Below are 21,463 nucleotides of genomic sequence, written 5' to 3' on the forward strand. Positions count from 1 at the left end.
TTTCTTCAGGTTTGAGTTTTAGTAGATGACCTTTGTACCCTCCTCTATCTCAGAGCTTCTGTCCTGTTCTGAGAATAATATCATCACAGGTTCAGTCTTTAATGAGAATTGACTCTGAGTACTGGGGACAGTAACCCTTGATGTCACAGCACAGAAGGTATCTGGACAAGAGAAGGGGCTTGCCATATTTCCTTCCTATTGGTCAGAACACCGAAGAAGAAAGAGAGAAAAATTAAAGTCAGGTACAGTTGCTTCTCAGGCCCCACAGACAATGTTGATACTCTTTCTGAGGCCTTGAGGCTCCTCTGACCTTTTGTTCTATAGAAAATACCAGCTGCCTTCAAAAAAAATTCCAAGATTCTGTCCAGTCTCATTTTGCTTTGGTAGTTGGTAATGTCCTCATGCCTAAACATGTTAAATAATGTTGCCTCTGTATACATACAGACTGGCTGAACAGTTGTTTAAACTTTATTTTCCTCACCTGATTCTTCTTATTTCTTAGAAGATATGTCTAGAGGCAACTTGGTATCATGGATAGAGCTCTACTTAGAGTTAAGAAGAATTGGGTTCAAGTCCGCCTTAGACACATACTAGTTGCATGAGCTCAGGTATGTTACTTAAACTCTCAGAGGCTCAAGGTTATTCTATAAGATGATAAGTTGAAGAGAAGCTCATTCTTAGAGGAAGTTCCACCCTGGGATCTCACTACACCAATGAGATCACAGGTCTGGTTTAAAACAGCAGCAGCAGCAGCAGACTACAGTATAATAATGCTAACAGGCTTATGCCTAGTACTGCTTCTGTAAATGCTTATTTAGTGATGAAATAAAATAATAGATGAGAAAATGATTTTAAAATGTCAAAAGTGCTTTGTATATATGGTAAGGTACAAATAAACTGAGAGGTTGATTAGCTCTCCTATTAATTTTAAAATGCCAACATTTTTACACTTTCATTAAAGAAAGTGATCTTTCTGAGGACTAAGACCTTCTTCCTTTTCCTTATCGGGGCCATTTTATCCTCTGCCACTGCTGATTTCTCCTCCAATCTAGATCAACAGAGACAATGACAAGGAGGGACTAAGACACTTGGCTCTAATCTCTTTGGGATCCTGTGTCTTCATCTTCACCCTAGACGCTCTTTGCCCTGCAACTCCATGGGTTCCCACTATCACCCCTTCCACCTCTTGTGCTAAGAAATGCAATAAGGAACAGGTAGGTGGTGAGGTTGATAGTGCACCAGCTCTGGAGTTAGGAGTACGTGAGTTCAAATCCAGTCTCAGACACTTAGAAGCTGTGTGATCCTGGGCAAATTGCTTAACCCAGATTGCCTCACCAAAAAAAAAAATGAGAAAGAAATTTAATCAGACCAACACTGTCATCACCCATGGAAAGGCTCTTTTAGTAGGCTGCCTTATTCCACTTTAGCATCTTAGACCAAAGCATTGTTCCCTGTTCACCACTTCCCTAAATGTATTCTATTTGGATACAAGCTACTAGAAATTGTGGAATGTCTTGTTTTTGTGTTTGTAACCTCAGTGATTGGAACATAGCAAGGGATTAATAATTTTTCCCCATTCATTCCCAGAAATGATTGGTTGTACCAGATTGTTCTTTGAAGTAAATTCATTTTAATTACATTAACAGACACCCTTTTTTGAGGCATCTACTAGGATATGGAAATATTCCTTTCATATGCGAACCACTGGAAATGGTACTTGTAATAATTGAATTTTTCTTGTATCATATCTTTCTCTCTAAAGGATGCTGTTATTATAACTGCTGCAAGTTTGTTTAGCAAGTGTTAAATGAAACAAAAGATTTAATATGCAAATAGAAACAAATCACTTAACAACTAAATTTTAATGCAATAACTTGTGACTATCAAGCAGCTTACTTGCAAGTTCCTGGATATCCTGAATGAGTTAATGAAACTCCCTACTATAACAAGATGGTGTCTTTACAAGCTAGATTTTTATGATAGAGCGATTCTAAAGTTTAGACTATTCAGTAGTGACTATTTAGTAGTAATATGAGTGCCTAAGGAGCCTATCCCTGTAGGGTGAGGTTATTATCTGGCTTTCTTTAGAAAGAATACAAAGTATGGGTAAAATTAACTGTTGCTTCTCCATGCAGGGAGGAGTCAACATTTCCCTATCTTAGACTATTTAAACTAGTTACCAGGAGAAACCCAGTGGGCAAGGAGATGAAATGTCCACTTAGTGAAAAAAAAAGAACGGCAAACATTGCTCACTTGCTTTATAATTTCTTCCCAAGGAGCCTCATTGTGATTTTCTAAGTCTTCAGCTATTTCTATTTGAGTTGCACAGGAAATGTTTTTGTTCCCATTCAGTCGTCTTCCAATGAATCATGTGTGTATTGGGTTATTTTCTGCACAGTCCAGGGCCTAAAGAAAAACATACATCTGGCTTGTAAATCAGAATGAAGCATGGATGCTTCAGTCTGCTATTTATTGGGTGGCTGCCCCTTTTGTTTTACAGATACACAGTGTGTATTTTGTGACATGCTGGTGAAGACTCCTTTTGGCTCCTAAATGATTACATCAGGGAAACTTCAAATCATATATGAAATGTAATATTTGCCACCTGATCTACAGCACTTATGATAATGATTTTTGTTCTTTTTTCCCCCTTCTTTTAGAAATTGTCCCCTGGTTACATGAGTTCAGAGCGAAGAATGCCGTGGATTTCTCTCAGCTAACATTTGATCCAGGACAGAAAGAACTTGTTGTAGGAGCCAGGTGAGAAATGCTATACTTTGTCATCCAGTTTTGCTTTTATTCGGTTAAGCGTGAGCATTTTAAACATGGTTAGAAACAACTGACGAGGTATTGAATGCTCATTATTCATTTTAGCAATGGACAACAGTCTAGAAAATTTAGGTCGAGATTAGCCCACCAAAACTTGACTCTATTTCCAGTTGTGCTGCACAAGTGAGATAATGTATGGAAAACAACTTTTAACCCTTGAAGCACAACGTAAATGCTAGCTACATTTAGAATAATCTGGCCTTGGACAGTTTACTTCATTGTTTATTTGCTTATTTTGCTTCAGTTTTCTCATCAGTAAAATTAGAGAGCCATATTTAATCTCTTAGAGATGTGAATATTTAAGGACATCAACTCAAGCCCTTTTCTTCATGTATCAAGAATTCTACTGTGGGCCTACCACAAGAAGGGCATGTGACTTGAGTTTTTCCCCTAGTATTTAGTCCCTCTTCAATTAATCTCAACTCCATTCAAACACATTAAGTATTTGCTATGTAAAAAGTGATTGTGCTAGGCGTTGGGGCTACAGAGATGGTAAATGACATGCTGTCTGCTCATGCAGCACTTACAAACAAATAGCAAGAATAAAAAATATAAACAAAGTTGTATGATGAGAAACAGATATGATAATTGTAAAGAAGAGATTCTGATGAAATGATATGAGAAACCCAAAATGAAAAATAAAACTCAGATTCAGGTTGCAGAGGAGGGGGATGGATCAGCAAAGAGGTTCATCAGCATGGAAATGGTTGCATCTGAGCTGAGTCTTGAAGGAAAAGAAGGGTTACACCAGGCAGAGATTTGGAGGGAATATATTCCAGGCCTGATAAAATGCGAGCATTGTAGGGACCTAGAGAGAATTGGGTCTGGCCTTGAGTAAGTTATGTGATGATACAATTTGCCTGGCTAGTGGTTTGGAATGAGAATTGGCTTTCAGGCCAGTTTATTTATTCTGTCCTTAACTTCTGCCTGAATTGCAGTGTTATTAGTGTACACACACACACACACACACACACACACACATTCACACACTTATTACACCAGTAAATGTCTTAGGGTTGGGAAAGAGTGAAAATATAGGCACAGTGGCACTGTCATTGTGGTTTCTGTTGTAACTTCTAATTCTTGGGGGAAAAATGGAAACAGTTGTTATATTGAGGATAATGAAAAATGAACATTAGGTTATGCTAATGTTTACTCAAATATATAGGGTATCAGTATGTCTCTGTACTAGATTCACCTTACCCATAGTAGTTTCAGGTATAGTCATGTTGCATTTATATAATTATCAATGCCCATGGGTGTGCTAATACTTAGCAATGAGGCTTACTTGGAAAATATGTTATTTAGTGAGATACTGATGGGGTTTTGTGCTCCCAGAGCAATAATAACAAACACATCTTGTCACTCCCTGCTTGAATTTTAGCAGTAAAATCCCTGAAACAAATGGAAGAATTGTGGGAATGGTTTTATGTTATTATTAATACACTCAGATTTATACCTCAAGTTTTCAGCATTCAAGGTTAATATCACATTGAGGAATATTTACATTTGGATTTTGATATTTATTGTATTAATATCACATAAAGTGATTTTTACTCTATCTGTGTTTATTAGCAATCTGTTCTTGCCTGTAGAGTTCATGTATACAGTCTTTAAGAATTATATGATGTAAAAAAATGCACAGCAGAAAACAAAAGAAAACTTTGAAGGAAGCACAGAAAAGCAGGGTGGCTTTGAAAGCAATGTGTAGTATTTATTACATAGTTTTTTCAAAAAAAAGTAAACAAGGAAATGGAAATTTATGGTTTTATATTGAATCCTCCTTTTATGTTGTGCTGAGTACCTGGACATGTTCATTTTTTGGTCTTTTTGTATTTAAGTTTAAAAGAAAAATAAAATTAAAAAGAATTGTATGATGCCAAACAAAAATTAATTCTTTGGGGTGGGGTTCTCATCTGGGCCCGTTACTGGTGTGAGGAACTCCTAGTGTGATAACTCGCTCCACCAGTGCCAACTGGCAATTCATCCTTAACTTAATAGTAATAATTACATCTTATTTCAGATGTCCATAACTCTCTAATTAATTCTCCTTATGACTTTGAAAAGGTCCAGAGATTTTATACTAAGAATTCTGACAGGCTGATTTGAAGTAGCCTCCTTGGCCTGTTCAAATTCCTTGGTCCACCTTTGTGTGGCTATGGACTGGGCACGATGGATTGGGCTGAGATCTGGCCTCCAGTGTTGGAGAGGAACCAGCTTTTACTGTCATATATTTAGAACTTTTCTATCAATTAATAAATATTTATTTGCTTACTATGTTCTAGGCACTGTATAAGACGCAGGGAATACACATATAAAAGTTAAAGAGTTCTAATGAGAAAGACAAGTATACATTCATGCACACATACATTCTAAGGGGGGAAAAGTAGTATATAGCTACACATATGCCCACACACAGTGCTTAGCACAGTCCTTAGCAAATAATAGGTATTTAATAAGTGTTTATTGATTTACACTAAGCACCAAACTTAATTTGAATGTTAAGATGTTAACCACTATAAAGATCTGAAGTCCAGGAGTGTAGTAGAATGCATTCCTTCTTAAAGTCTGGCTCTGGGCTCTAGTGGACAGGGTTTTAAAACTATTCTTTTTGTTTTTTTTTTTTTTTTGGGCAGGGCAGTTGGGGTTAAGTGACTTACCCAAGGTCACGTAGCTAGTACATGTGTCAAGTGTCTGAAGGCAAATTTGAACTCACATCCTCCTGACTCGAGGGCCGGTGCTCTACTCACTGTGCCACCTAGCTGCCCCCTTAAAACTATTCTTACAGATTCATGTCATTTTTTTTGATGAAGTATTATCTCTACTTGCATAACTCTCTTTTACATTACCAATCAATTTATTCTTAGAATGAAATCCAGAGTAATTCTTTACTTCCTCATGCTATTACAAACAAAATTGTCAGCAAAGAAAAAAAAACCTAAAAACTTTTGCTTTTAAACTAATAGCACTTTCAGGAAATACCTGAATTCTTGAATTCCCTTATCAGAACCATAATACACCTTGCCTCTGACCTAGTTAATAATAATAGCTAACATTTACATAGCATTCACCATGTGCCAGGCACTATGTTAAGCACTTGTGCACGTATTATTTCATTTGATTTTCACAACAACCCTGGGAGGTAGGTGCTATTATTACTTCCATTTTATAGATGGGGAAACTGAGGCAGAGGTTATGTGAGTTGCTCAGGGCCACACAGCTAGTAAGTGTCTGAGGCTGGATTTGAATTATGGCCTTTCTGACCCTAGGCCCAATGTTCCAGACACTATGATTGTCTCATATTTTCTATATGGTTTGATGGCCTGTAGTATCTTCTCCCAACAATATCACTTTAGCATTTCTTCTCTTTGATTCTCACCCAAACACTACTCACCACAGTTATACTCACAGTTTAATGGGTTTCCATAAAGGGTTTTTGTATCTTTTTAATTTACAGTGACTTCTAATGTGCTGTCTTGCTTTAAAATCCTATGGCCCCATTTTTGTTAATAACAATAATTGCCCCTTACATAGCATTAAACAATTCGCATTGTTTATGCCTAAATTCTCTCATTTGAGACTCATAACCACCCTATGAAGTTGTTACTGTAAGTATTATTATCTTCATTTTACACATGAGAGTCATGGTATTTAAGTGAGTTATCCAGGGTTGTACATGTTTGTAGGTGAGATTTGAATCCAGCTTTTCTTGACTCTAAGTCACTACTATGTCATGCCACTTTTACATTGCCATAAGAATCACTGGTCCTGTCCTATCAGGATTTGCCAACACCTCTTTTTTTACTTACTTGTGTTAAAATACTGAATTTCCTTTAACAGCATTCTGTGCATTGATATAAAGATACCCCAGGCTATATGTTTTCATTTTCCACTAGATCTCTCACTTCTATTCTCCACTCTTCCCTTCCAGCAATTTCTTTACAAAATAGAAACCTGAAAGTGATCTCAGATACTCATGATTCAGATAAATTGCATTAGACAAAAATCTCATCCAGTTTTTCATCATTAGTCGTTCTGTTCTGGATTATGGTACAGGAAAGGCACTTGCAGCTGGGCCTGAATCTCATGTACACACCTTAAATGCCTATGGTGCCAAGGGCTTCCCACTTCAGTACTTAATCTAATTTGCTTGCCCCATTAGGTAACTCCTATAATATATGTTTTTGCCAACTACCTCCTCTCTAATTCAACTCCTATTTTCTTGTAAATGTAACCCTAGAATACACTCTCACCCACCAATTACCTCTCTTTCAATGCTGGTGTGTATACAGATCCTAGCCATCTTCCAAAGTACAACAGTGCCACACATGTCAAAATTGTGCCTAATCCATAATGCTTTCTAATTTTTTACATAGAAATGAAGTTACTTATCTCTCTTTGCAGTAACCTTGCAATCCTGGGAAAAAGGAGAAAAAATCTTCGTGTAAAGGGGAAAAACCTGAATCTGTTTTCTGCTTTTAGCACTTTTAACATCCCAGCCTCTGAACATTGCTAATTCTCTGCCATCTGCCATGATGCTTCCGTTTTTGAATTTTAGAGCAATTCTATCATCATTTTGGTACTTTTTTGATCATACCTGTTATCCTTCATGACAATTTGTTTGCAGTTTTATATGGGCATTTCCCCATCTTTTCTTCTCCCTATGAATTGGCATTATGTATTATGAACATGACATGCCTAGCAAATGGGACTAAATAATGTGTTGACCACTCCAAAGAAAGCTGCTACTTGAATATGTATACCAGGCTATTTTATGTATAGTGAGAGTAAATGGATCTGTGATTTCATTGGTTTAATGACCTTCCAATGAGGATGCTCTATCCATCCCTACAGATTGGTGCCTTCTCTGTAACTTTTAGCTTAGGGAATTTCCTAAAACACTGATAGTTCAAGTAAATTGGCCAGATTATTCCACTTGTTTAGCATTAAACTATACTGCCTTCTGTGTGTCATTTGAAAGGGGTAGCAATGGAATAACCTAAGAACCAGAATTATTTCTTTGCATATTGATGGGGCCAAGGTGCTATAGAACTATCTAACTCCATCTTTATTTTAAAAGGAGGGAAATACTATTTTAAAAATTATTTTATTATTTATTTAATATTTTAGTTTTCAACATTGGTTTCTACAAGATTCTGAGTTACAAATTTTCTCCCCATTTCTATCTTCCCCCCACTCCAAGATGGCATATATTCCAATTCCCCTATTCCTCCCTTCTGTCACCCCATTCTCCCCACCCCCATCACCTTTCCCCTTACTTTCTTGTAGGGAAGGATAGATTTCTATGCCCCGTTCCCTCAGCTGCATGCAAAAACAACTTTTTCTTTTGAGCATCTTATTTAAAAACTTTGAGTTCCAAATTTGCTCCTCTCTTGCCTTCCTATCCACCCTCCCTAAGAAGGCAAGCAATTCAACATAGGCCACACATGTATCATTATGTAAAACACTTCTACAACACTTATGTTGTGAAAGACTAACTATATTTCACTCCCTCCTATCCTGTCCCCTTTTATTCAGTTTTCTCCCTGGACCCTGTTGCTTTTCGAAAAAGTTTGCTTTTGATTACCTCATCCCCTGACCTGCCCTCCCTTCTATGAACCCCTGTTTTTAACCCCTTCCCCCTACTTTTCTTGGGGGTGAGATATCCAGTTGAGTGTGTATGTTTTTCCCTCCTGAAGTCAAATCTGCTGAGAGCAAGATTTACTCATTCCCCCTCACCTGTCCCCTCTTCCCTTCCAATAGAACTGCTTTTTCTTGTAACTTTTATGTGATATAATTTACCCCACTCTATCTCTCCCTTTCTCCCTCTCTCAATATATTCCTCTCTTATTCCTTAATTTTATTTTATTTTTTTAGATATCATCCCTTCATATTCAACTCACCTTGTGCCGTCTGTCTCTCTCTCTCTCTCTCTCTCTCTCTCTCTCTCTCTATATATATATATATATATATATGTATGTATATATGTATATATTTATATTCTCTTCAACTACCCTAATACTGAGAAAGGTCTCATGAATTACATGCATCATCTTTCCATGCAGGAATGTAAACAAAACAGTTGCACTTTAGTAAGTCCCTTATGATTTCTCTTTCTTGTTTACCTTTTCATGCTTCTCTTGATTCTTGTGTTTGAAAGTCAAATTTTCTATTCAGTTTTGGTCTTTTCACCGAGAAAGCTTGAAAGTTTTCTATTTTATTGAAAGTTCATATTTTGCCTTGGAGCATGATACTCAGTTTTGCTGGGTAGGTGATTCTTGGTTTTAATCCTAGCTCCTTTGAACTCCAGAATATCATATTCCAAGTTCTTCGATCCCTTAATATAGAAGCTGCTAGATCTTGTATTATCTAGACTGTGTTTCCGCAATGCTCAAATTGTTTCTTTCTGGATGCTTGCAGTATTTTCTCCTTGACCTGGGAACTCTGGAATTAGGCGACAATATTCCTAGGAGTTTTCTTTTTGGGATCTTTCTCAAGAGGTGATCAGTGGATTCTTTCAATTTCTATTTTGCCCTCTGGCTCTAGAATATCAGGGCAGTTTTCGTTGAGAATTTCTTGAAAGATGATGTCTGGGCTCTTTTTTGATCATGGCTTTCAGGTAGTCCAATAATTTTTAAATTATCTCTCCTGGATCTATTTTCCAGGTCAGTCATTTTTCCAGTGAGATATTTGACATTGTCTTCTACTTTTTGCATTCCTTTGTTTCTATTTTATAATATCTTGATTTCTCATAAAGTCACTAGCTTCCACTTGTTCCAATCTAATTTTTAAGGTATTATTTTCTTTAGTGGTCTTTTGGACCTCCTTCTCCATTTGCCTAATTCTGCCTTTTGAGGCATTCTTCTCATTGGCTTTTTGGAGCTCTTTTGCCATTTGGGTTAGTTTATTTTTTAAGGTGCTATTTTTCAGTATTTTTTGGGTCTCCTTTAGCAAGTTGTTGACTTGTTTTCCATGGTTTTCTTGCATCTCTCTCATTTCTCTTCCCAATTTTTCCTCTACTTCTCTTACTTTCTTTTCCAAATCCTTTTTGAGCTCTTCCGTGGCCTGAGCCCAATTAATATTTTTCTTGGAGGCTTTTGATGTAGACTCTTTGACTTTGTTGACTTCTTCTGGCTGTATGTTTTGATCTTCTTTGTCACCAAAAAAAGATTCTAGAGTCTGAGTCTGCATCCTTTTTCACTGCCTCTTAATGTTCCCAGTCAACTACTTGACCTTTGAGATTTTTGTCAAGGGTATGACTGCTTGTAGAGTAGAGAATGTTTTGTCCCAAGCTTTAGGGTCCAAGTCGTGCTGTTTTCAGAGCTACTTGTACTCCACTGTCACCACAAGCTCTGCTACAGCAGCACTCCTCCTTCCCCAAAAACTGCCAACCAGGACTACAATGCAGATCCAAGCAGGGCACAGCAAGCCCTGCACTCCCTCTGTGGTCTGCTGCTTGATTCCTCCCACCCTGTGAGCCAGGAACTCTGGAAGCAGCTGCAGGAGCTTCATGATGCTGTTGCTGCTGCTGCTGTTCCTGCCGCACCACCTCAATCACCCCCACGGCTGGGGTCATACCACTTTCTAACCCTATCTAGCAGTTTTCTGACTAACCTGTTGAGTAGTCTGGTAACTGCCACAGCTTAGTGATTCAAGACCTAAGGCCTACTTCAGACTGACTCCTGGTCTGGTCTGTCCTGGTGCAGCCCATGCTGGTCTGTGCTCTGCTCCTAGCACTGTGCAATAGACCCTTCCCAGCGACCATCCAGGCTGTCCTGGGCTGGAGACCTGCTTCCCTCTGCTATTTTGTGGGTTCTGCAGCTCTAGAATTTGTTCAGAGCCATTTTTTAAAGGTGTTTGGAGGGATTTGGATGAGAGCTTAAGCAAGTCCCTGCTTTGCAGCCACTATCTTGGCTCTACCATCACAGCCAGGAAATACTAATCATCCCTATTTATGAAATGGAATATTTGGTGAGTTTGTTTTCAAATATTATTTTAATTTCATAAAAGTATGTGAAATTCTTTTTAGTTCTTATTTTTTATTACTATGTAATCATATTTCTTTCCCCTTCTGATACTCAATGATTACACTACATTCAGTCTGCAACTTTTGCGGAACCTATTTTTTTTTTCTTCATGAAATCTTGCTTTAATATAGAAGGACCAACTTCTAGAGTTGTAAGAGAACCAAGAGATGTTGATCCAAAGGGTAGTGATTAGTGAATAGATGTCATTAAGGAAGGTTTTTAGTAGAGTATCCCAATGACCTGTTCTGTAATGTTCAAACATTTTGGTAGTAATTTTGATCAACATGGACACCATGTTCACCAAATATGATGTTAACACAAATAATAGCTAACTTGTTGCTCATGTATCCAAGACTGTCTTGAGGTTTGGACCAAATGTAGATGAAATTTGCTAGTGATAAATATAACATGGGTTAAGAAATCACCTGCATGAGTACATTATTGGGAAAGTATGGCTAGCCCATATTTCATGTGAAAGTAAGACCCAGGGGGCATAAATCAAAAATGACTATGATAGTCAAAAACCCTTTAACATTGTCTTATATTTCATTAATGGATGCATATTATCAGTAAGAGGAGAGATGACAGTTTCACTGTACTCATGCCTAACCAGATCACTTGGATACAAAATACTTTGAAAAATGAGAGGCTGTCAAAGGAGAGTGACTGGGTGATGAAAATACCTGAAATCATGCCATATGAGGATTGTCTGAATGACCTGGCAGTGTTTAGCATTGATCAGAAAAGCTTGCTGGGGACACTATATCTGCCTTCAAGTTTATGAATGGTTGTTCTTTGGAAGAAGAATTAGATTTCTTTTCCTTAGGCAAGAATCAATAGCAACAGGTAAAAATTTCAGAGAACCTGATTTTTATCTCAATATAAAAATAATTTTAATAATTAGAATTCTAATTAGCAATTTTGGTTCTTAAAGCAAGTTTCATGCTAATGTAGCAGTAAAAAGAGCAACTTCTGAGGAGGTCATTTCAGGGAAGGACAAGGTATGGCCATACCAAGGACTGGGTTACTTTGAGGGGACAACTTTGAGGAAGAAGTAGGAAATTGAGTAACTTCTCATAAATAAATTCTTCCTGCTACCACTGAATGTCTGTTGTTTCTTATGCTAAGGGACTTGAAATATTTTTAATGCTCTTGAAATTTGATGTATTGAGACAAATATCCTAGTTATATCTGTGTTTGTACTTAGATTTTTCCCAAGCTGTGATGGTCTCCTAGCAAGTAGCAATTTCCCCAACAGTGGATTCTTTAGGCGAAGGGTAAATGATAGTCCTTCAGGTAGAATATAGAGAGCCTCTTATTCAGGTATTGGTTAAACTAGATGTCCTCTTACATCTCTACCAACTTTGAGATTCTGTGAGATTGTCTATAAAAACAGTATCAATTTACAATTGAAAAAAACTTAACCCAATTTTAATGCCTTGTCTATGAGTACTTAGCTAACTATTGACATAGCTATTAAAAAATCATAATTCTCAACTTCTGGTCCAATGTTCTTTCTTCTACACTATGTATCCTCAGAGCTCCATATAATTTTCCCAGGGAAGTAGTGTGAGACATGAAAATAGAGATATTTATTTTAACTGATTCTTCTTAAAGTAGTTCTATCTACTTTATTTCCCAGTTTAGAGCTATTAAAACTTCCCTAGTGAGGACACTCTAATCCACTACCTTTATAAAAAAAATTATCACGCATTTTTTTCCCTTCCACTTCCTCCTAGCCATTGAAATGAAACAACAACCTCATCATATAAACCCAGTGAAGAAAAACAAATTCTCCCATTGACCATATCCAAAAATGCATTTATTATTCTCTCTGTCATACAGTGAGCAGCATTATTTTTATTAGTAAGTCCCCTGGAATCACAATTGGTCATTTAGGTGATAAGAATTCTTAAGTCTTTCAGAATTGTTCATTTTTATAAATTATTCTTCTGGTTTAGCTCACCTTATCCTTCATCATTTCATACAAATCTTCAGAGGTATCTTTGAAATCATACACTCGTTCTTTTAGTGCTTAAGACATTATTTTTCTACAATTTAAACATTTTTTAATTCTTATTCAAAAATATTTTCCACCTATTTCAGTAAAACTTAGTAAGTCTGAAGAAGTGGTTCAACTTCCAATCTACTACTATTTCATATATTGGGCCCTCAGGAAATCTTCATAACATTTTAGCATTTCCTGAAATAGAGATGTCTTACATCCACATTTTTAAAAGCACTATCATTTACATCAGTAGCTTTAAATTAATCCATATTAATTTTCCTACCACTTGAAATTTAATATCAAATCACTTATTACCTATCTTCATACATGTCAATAAAAAGTAAACTTACATTGTAGAAATGATTGGCGAGGAAGACTTTCTAATAGAAGGCTTTCTTTTTCCAAATCCCTTAAAGGTGTACTGGGAAAGCAAACCTGTGTAACAACACCACAGGGTGTGAAATTTGTAGTGGCCTCTCCAGACCTTTTTTATGCTCTGCAATGCATGGTGTTGATATCTCAGGAAGTAATTCAATTTGTTATGGCATCATAGTTTCCTAGAATGTTATAGAGTAGAATTCAGCATCCAATTACAAATACATAGAATTGCCAACACTATCAATTACCTTTCGATTTGTACCCTGTTATATATAGGATACCTTGTGTTACTATAAGTGTAACATGAACTCTAATAATGATCTTGGATTAAAAAATAAGCCCAGTAACATGAAGGAAGAAGAAGACCTGAGAGGAAGGGAGAGTGGAAGAGAGGGAGAGAGGGAGGGAGGGAGGCAGAGACACACAAACAGGGCCAGAGACAGAGAGAGGGTGGGGGATGGAGGAGGGAAGGGAGGGAGGGAATTTCAAACAAACTATATTCCTCCCTGCTGTCAAAACATGAACTGTTCTTTCCAACCTGTATGCTTTTGCTTCTAATGTTCCTTTTTCTCAGAATCTTTTTTCCTCCTATTTTTTTATGGAATGTTTTATTTTCTGTTAAAGCTAAACTTGAATGCCACTGCTTTCAGTAAAACTTTCCTGATTCCACGATTGGTAACAACCTTCTCCCCTGGTCTCTATTTTGGAATTCTTAGTGCAATCACCAGTAAACACTCTGTATTATAATTTTCTATATGATGTCACATTCTCAAAATTGTTAGAATTCACAGAACCTAAAGAGAGTTAAACAAAAGTAAAGCAGAATAGATTATGGGTCTTTGAGGTGCTAGGTATTTTTCTTTACTGATCATATATTTGCCATTTCATGAATTATGAAGTAGAATGAAGAATGCTTAAAGTCTTGAAAAGCATAAAGAGCAAACATTATTATATTATTTTTAATTTTTTTTTTAAATTTTATTTTAAATTTATTTAACATATTTAGTTTTCAGCATTGATTTTCACAACAGTTTGGATTACAAATTTTCTCCCCATTTCTACCCTCCCCCCCACTCCAAGATGGCATATATTCTGGTTGCCCTGTTCCCCAGTCAGCACTCCCCTCTGTCACGCCACTCCCCTCCCATCCCCTTTTCCCTTCCTTTCTTGTAGGGCAAGATAAATTTTTACGCCCCATTGCCTGTGTATCTTATTTTCTTGTTGCACGCAAAAACATTTTTGTTTGTTTTTGAACATCTTGTTTTAAAACTTTGAGTTCTAAATTCTTTCCCCTCTTCCCTTCCCACCCACCCTCCCTAAGAAGTCAAGCAATTCAACATAGGCCACGCATGTATCATTATGTATAACCCTTCCACAATACTCATGTTGTGAAAGGCTAACTACATTTTGCTCCTTCCCAACCCATCCCGCTTTATTGAATTTTCTCCCTTGACCCTGTCCCCTTTCCAAAGTGTTTGTTTTGATTACCTCCACCCCCATCTGCCCTCCCCTCCATCATCCCCCCCTTTTATTTTTTTTTATCTTCCTCCCTCTTCTTTCCTGAGGGGTAAGATACCCAACTGAGTATGTATGGTATTCCCTCCTTAGGCCAAATCTGATGAGAGCAATGTTCACTCATTCCCCCTCATCCGCCCTCTCCCCTCCTCCCACAGAACTGCTTCCTCTTGCCACCTTTATGGGAGATAATCCATCCCATTCTATCTCTCCTTATCTCCCTCTCTCAGTATGTTCCTCTCTCATCCCTTAATTTGATTTTATTTCTTTTAGATATCTTCCCTTCATCTTCAACTCACCCTGTGTCCGCTCTCTCCCTCTCTCCCTCCCTCTCTCTCTCTCTCTCTCTCTCTCTCTCTCTCTCTCTCTATATATATATATATATATATATATATATATATACACATAGATATATACATACATACACATTCACCCATATATATACATAAACATATATTTATGCATATTCCCTTCAGCTACCCTAATACTGAGGTCTCATGAATCATACACATCATCTTTCCATGTAGGAATGTCAACAAAACAGTTCACCTTTAGTAAGTCCCTTGCAATTTCTTTTTCTTGTTCTTTTTCTTGATTACCTTTTCATGCTTCTCTTGATTCTTGTGTTTGAAAGTCAAATTTTCTATTCAGTTCTGGTCTTTTCACTGAGAAAGCTTGAAAGTCCTCTATTTTATTGAAAATTCATATTTTGCCTTGGAGTATGATACTCAGTTTTGCTGGGTAGGTGATTCTTGGTTTTAATCCTAGCTCCATTGACCTCCGGAATATCGTATTCCAAGCCCTTCGATCTCTTGATGTAGAGGCTGCCAGATCTTGGGTTATTCTGATTGGGTTTCCACAATACTCAAATTGTTTCTTTTTGGCTGCTTGCAGTATTTTCTCCTTGAACTGGGAGCTCTGGAATTTGGCGACAATATTCCTGGGAGATTTCTTTTTGGGATCTACTTGAGGAGGTGATCGATGGATTCTTTCAATTTCTATTTTGCCCTGTGGCTCTAGAATATCAGGGCAGTTCTCCTTGATAATTTCTTGAAAGATGATATCTAGGCTCTTTTTTTGATCATGGCTTTCAGGTAGTCCAATGATTTTTAAATTATCTCTCCTGGATCTATTTTCCAGGTCAGTGGTTTTTCCAATGAGATATTTCACATTATCTTCCATTTTTTCATTCCTTTGGTTCTGTTTTATAATATCTTCATTTCTCATAAAATCACTAGCTTCCACTTGCTCCAATCTATTTTTTAAAGTAGTATTTTCTTCAGTGGTCTTTTGGACCTCCTTTTCCATTTGGCTAATTCTGCCTTTCAAGGCATTCTTCTCCTCATTGGCTTTTTGGAGCTCTTTTGCCATTTGAGTTAGTCTATTTTTTAAGGTGTTGTTTTCTTCAGTGTATTTTTCGGTATTTTTTTTGGGTCTCCTTTAGCAAGCCATTGACTTGTTTTTCATGGTTTTCTTGCATCCTTCTCATTTCTCTTCCCAATTTTTCCTCTACTTCTCTAACTTGCTTTTCCAAATCCTTTTTGAGCTCTTCCAAGGCTTGGGACCAATTCATGTTTTTCTTGCAGGCTGTTGGTGTAGGTTCTTGCACTTTATTGACTTCTTCTGTCTGTATGTTTTGGTCCTCTTTGTCAGCAAAGAAAGAATGCAAAGTCTGAGACTGAATCTGGGTGCGTTTTCGCTGCCTGGCCATATTCCCAGCCAACTAACTTGACCTTTGAGTTTTTCAGCAGGGTATGACTGCTTGCAGAGTAGAGAGTTCTGTGTTCCACCTTTGGGGGGGAGGTGCCAGCTCTGCCACACCAGCACTGCTCCTTACCCAACCCCCAACCCGGACTGGGCTTAGATCTAACAACAGCTGTAGCTGCCCCACCTCTGCTGCCCCCGGGGCTGGAAGCTGCACCTCGAACTCTTTCTACTCCCGCAGCTTTTCCCACTAACCTTCTCCGCTGTCTTTGGTGTTTGTGGGTTAAGGAGTCTGGTAACTGCTGCAGCTCACTGATTCAGGGCTCTAGGGCCCCCTCCGCCCGGCTTCTGGTCTGGATGGTCCATGCCGCCCACGCTGGACTCTGCTCCACTCCGTTCCCAGCTCCCAGCTCCCAGCTCCCAGCTCCGCGTGGGATAGACCTCACCCAGAGACCATCCAGGCTGTCCTGGGCTGGAGCCCTGCTTCCCTCTGCTGTTTTGTGGGTTCTGCCATTCTAGAGTTGGTTCAGAGCCATTTTTTATAGGTTTTTGGAGGGACTCGGTACGGAGCTCATACTAGTTCCTGCTTACCAGTCGCCATCTTGGCTCCGCCCCCATTATGTTATTTTATTAAGATCAAAGCTTTGAAATAACAAATTTTGTTATATATTCTGTCAATTAAAAAAACTTCATCTTATTTATGTGACAGGCCCTTGTTTTCTGTAATATTGTAAAAACATTTAACACATCTTTTAGACAGGATACTTTTTGGGCTCTGGTATTTTACTTTAGGAATTGATTGGTAAGATTACTACTACAAATCAGCTTTGTTACTGAACCATAGATGGTTTACTGTATAAGCTGTGACACTGAAAAATAATAATAAAGTACTTTATTTTAAATTGAATTTATTTTTGATATTAGGCAATTTGTTAGAAGGGGATATGCTAGGCAGAGAACTGTGTCCTAAATGGATGAATTATTAACTGGCACGGTTTTGCACAAATTACCTATGTTACCTATAATTATTGTTTGAAATATACTCTGTGTAATTTTCACATAATAACCTAAAGAGGAAAGTTTTGTACCCTTAACAAAAGAAAGAGACAAATAATTTTCAGTTGAATTACCAATATTAATTCCCAGATTTGAATTTTGGGGTTGATCATTTTTAATATCGTTAATAATAAAAGGCCAACAAATATACTCAGAAATTATTTCCTTATTCATTTAAATGAGGCATTTGACTAGAATTAGAGGTGCAGATACTAGAAGGAAGGTCAAGGTTTTTATTTCATTATTTGCATGCTTTGGGGGTTTTGTGTTTGCTGAAAGAGGCAAACCATAGAACACAGAGGAAACCTCCCAGGGTAAACTTAGTTCTGAAATAGTCATTACTAAAATTGCCAAGTAGATAAATTTAATTTTACTTTCATACCAGTAAGTGCTTGGTGTCCATTAAATACAGTAATTGAGCGGTTGGCAAAACATACAAAGTTAGCTATACTTTTACAGAGCTGCTTAAGCACTACTTTCAGTACCAAATGCTACATGGCAGAAATGAAAAATTGTTCCTTATCAAGAATTTTAAAGCATGTAGTGGGATATTATTTGTTGAACTTTAGTTCCTTCATTCTTAAAAAATTTATCATTTGCAAACCATTTTTGAAAGTGTACCTGTATCTAAACATGTCATTTTTTTTTTACTTTTTGGTGCTTGAGTCTTTTTATTTTTGGATCTTGATCGTATCATGTGTGATATTTCCTCTTGGTTCAATTTGTTAGCATAACCCTATACAACTCCATCGGTGATACAGAAACCAAAATGAAGGCCATAGGGTATTACCATCTAAACTGTTACATGTATCTAATATAGGATATATGTCTTAATAGGAAAGTGTGAGTAATATGTATATATATTACAATAGAATAGAATTAGTTTCTTTTTTCGAATAGGATTTTTTAAATCATGTTTTATTTCACAAAGATTAGATGAAAGATAATTATAAAAATCAGAGATAATTATTAAAAAGCACATAGAGTAACACAAAATCTTTTTTTTTTAAAAACAGATGATGTAGCAATACACCAGGATGGATAACCAATGGATAGCCCTTGATATCCTTGGTAAATTGGTTCTAGGAGAGTTAAGAAATTTAGAGGAATGTCCCTACACATTGGTGAACTCCCTGTGAAGGATTTGTGGGAAGATATTTGCACAACTCTGTCTCACTTAAATCCAATTCATGAGCAAGTCATCACCCTTGATGTCACTGGTCCTCTTTGAAATAAATAATGAACAGCAATAATAGGCAAGAATTGTTCAGCATGAGAAAAGGAGGATTGGTGGTCATTTATACTCATATGGATGAGATCAGAGATTTATTCAAGTATTTGTGTGTGTGTGTGTGTGTGTGTGTGTGTGTGTGTGTGAGAGAGAGAGAGAGAGAGAGACAGAGAGAGAGACAGAGAGAGAGAGAAACAGAAGGACAAAGGTGGACAGAGACAACAGATACAGCCAGACAGACCATACAAAGGGGAGATACAGAGACAGAAAATGAATTAATTTATATATGGAGAGTTAGCATGACATAATGGATAGAGAGCTGACTATCTTGATAGATTTTTGAAATGACTTTCATGTTTCAACCTGTCTGGAGCCACATTTTATGTCTCTATTTGTCAAGTATTTATAATGTTTTCTTTGACTTATGACCTTTGGAGAGAGGCCGTGTGGTGGGATAGATAGAGGGATGTCTTACCTCGGACACATATTGATTTTGTGACATTCATCAAAAAGCATTTATTAACCTGTTATATACTATGTGCCCCGATGAGTAAGTCAGTTTTCTCAGTGACCAAAACCATTCTCTAAGAATAAGTTAAAGATGAGTCACCAATCTGTGTGTCCACAGTCAGGGTTCCCAGTACTTATGAAATTCCAAGTCTACCACCACTTCCACACTCTCAAATGCTTGCATGTATGTAGGTACACATGCATGTAAATATGTAACAATATATGAATACACATATGCACACATGGATGCGTGCATTTCTCCATATACGTATAGACACATATATGTATATGTATACTCATATAGTTGGAGCAGACTTGTGATTTCATTTTTATAGAGAACTCCTGGTGAGAAAATTCCCTCCACTAATGAACATCAGCATTGGCTTTGCAATTTATAGTCTTAGTAAGTTTACTGTCACATTGGGAGATTAAATGACTTATCCAGGGTCATGGAGCTAGTCTGTAAAAGAGATTGGACTTGGACTTGTCTTCCTTGGTTCATGACTGGTCTTCTGTCTACCAAGCTGGGCTGAATCCGATCTGTACATATGTGTGTATATCTCTCTTTCCATCCAAACCTTGTGAGAGTTAATAATATAGAAAGGATGAGAACCTTGTATGTCTTTTTAGTTTCAAGCATCTTAGGCTCTGGGTCTATACTATGTACTTATGATTAGTTATTGCCTTCCTATTTAAAATGGGAAGAGAAATGAATTTCAAAACTTGTGATTAACTTTTTCCTCAGTACACCTCAATCCTAGCCAATCAGAATCTGGTTCTTTAAAAGATATATAGGTAAATTTCAAGACATCTACTTGTCCTACATGTAAGCCAGGAAAAAAAAATGTTCCATGGTGGAATAATGTAAAAGTTTTACTACATTGCAGTAAAGTGGTATGAGCGCATAATTTAAAGACTATGAATATTTTAGTTATTATCTTATTAAGATGAAAAATCAATTCTAATAACTGAGAGAAAAGAATGGGATAAATCATATATCCAGTGGATCTGTAACTGCATAATGAAGAAGGCAATTGTTTAGTCAGAAATTATTGTGTATAATCCTTCTGGTAACATCTAGTATCCTGGGACTATAGGGTATATGCTAGAATCAAATGTATTGGCTTCTCTCTAGGGGAATCTAATATACTAGTAGGAGTGGGAGTTAGAAGAGGGATCATAACAGATGTTACATTTCAGGAGTTTGTTGAGGATATATATGGGACTTCTACTTATTTGCTGGCACTCATTGAAGAGATTTTCCATATGAGACTCTCATTCTTACATACCTTAACATTGTAGTGATAAAACTTAAAAACTTAGTATTTTTCTCTCTTTTTTAATGCTGTAGGTGAACAGTTTTCTGGTATGTTTTCCATCTGATTTTTTAATGTGTCTTCCACAACATTGAATGTTTATTTACTAACATCTATTTTATCATTGTATACATTGGTAGACTGATTTTCTTTTCTTTGTTATCTTTGGATTGAGAAAAAAAACTTTGAAAACACCAAGACAGACTGTCTATGAGAATTTTGTAAAATGATTTCTGCTTATTAAGATTGCATAACTGTGAATTTAGAAGGCTTTCGAGCTATGGTAAGCCTATATACTTGTTAAACAAGATTAATTTTCAGATTGTTAGACTTTGACCAAAAGGACATCAGTTGATTTGCTTTGGGTAGCAAACATTTAAGTAAGGATAGAGTATAAATTGGATGGAATTTGATTTTTTCAGTGCCTTACCATGATGTAGTCATAGGATATAATCTCAGATGTGACAGGGTATTAACACTTGATGATCCTTTTATGGACATATGAACACCTTGCTTTGATTTTAGTCAGAAAGGAGAAACATAATTGGACAAACTTGGACTCATTCCTGAGTAACCTTTAAAAAACACAGTTCAATCAGGTTGAGACTGTGGAGAGCCATCCAAGAAAAGGAACTTAGTTTCAAATGAGATGCATAGAGATTTATGGAACTGTAGAAGAGGCCGTGAGACAACATACATGGAACTATGAGGAGAGGCACACCTGCAGATTCAGCCACAATTAAAACAGAGGTCAGAATTCTAATCAAGAATCAGAAATGCTTCAGACTATAAACCATAAAGAAATAAATCTCTTTCTCTTATCAAATTACTTCCTAAATACCAAAAACTTTCTCTCTCAGCAAGGAAAAACTCTGCATACATTTATTTG

General features: G+C 36.9%; 1 protein-coding gene across 1 annotated transcript in view; it reads left to right on the forward strand.

The window, feature by feature from the left end:
* The window catches only part of SEMA5A (semaphorin 5A), a 464,624-nt gene that overhangs the window by 34,891 nt on the left and 408,270 nt on the right, over positions 1 to 21,463 (forward strand). Inside the window, exon 2 of the mRNA XM_036757261.1 lies at positions 2,661 to 2,760. Coding sequence (XP_036613156.1) covers positions 2,661 to 2,760 — 100 coding nt within the window. The remainder of the gene's footprint in view (positions 1 to 2,660; positions 2,761 to 21,463) is intronic.

Source organism: Trichosurus vulpecula, chromosome 1 (genome assembly GCF_011100635.1).
Source record: "Trichosurus vulpecula isolate mTriVul1 chromosome 1, mTriVul1.pri, whole genome shotgun sequence".
NCBI lineage: Eukaryota > Metazoa > Chordata > Mammalia > Diprotodontia > Phalangeridae > Trichosurus > Trichosurus vulpecula.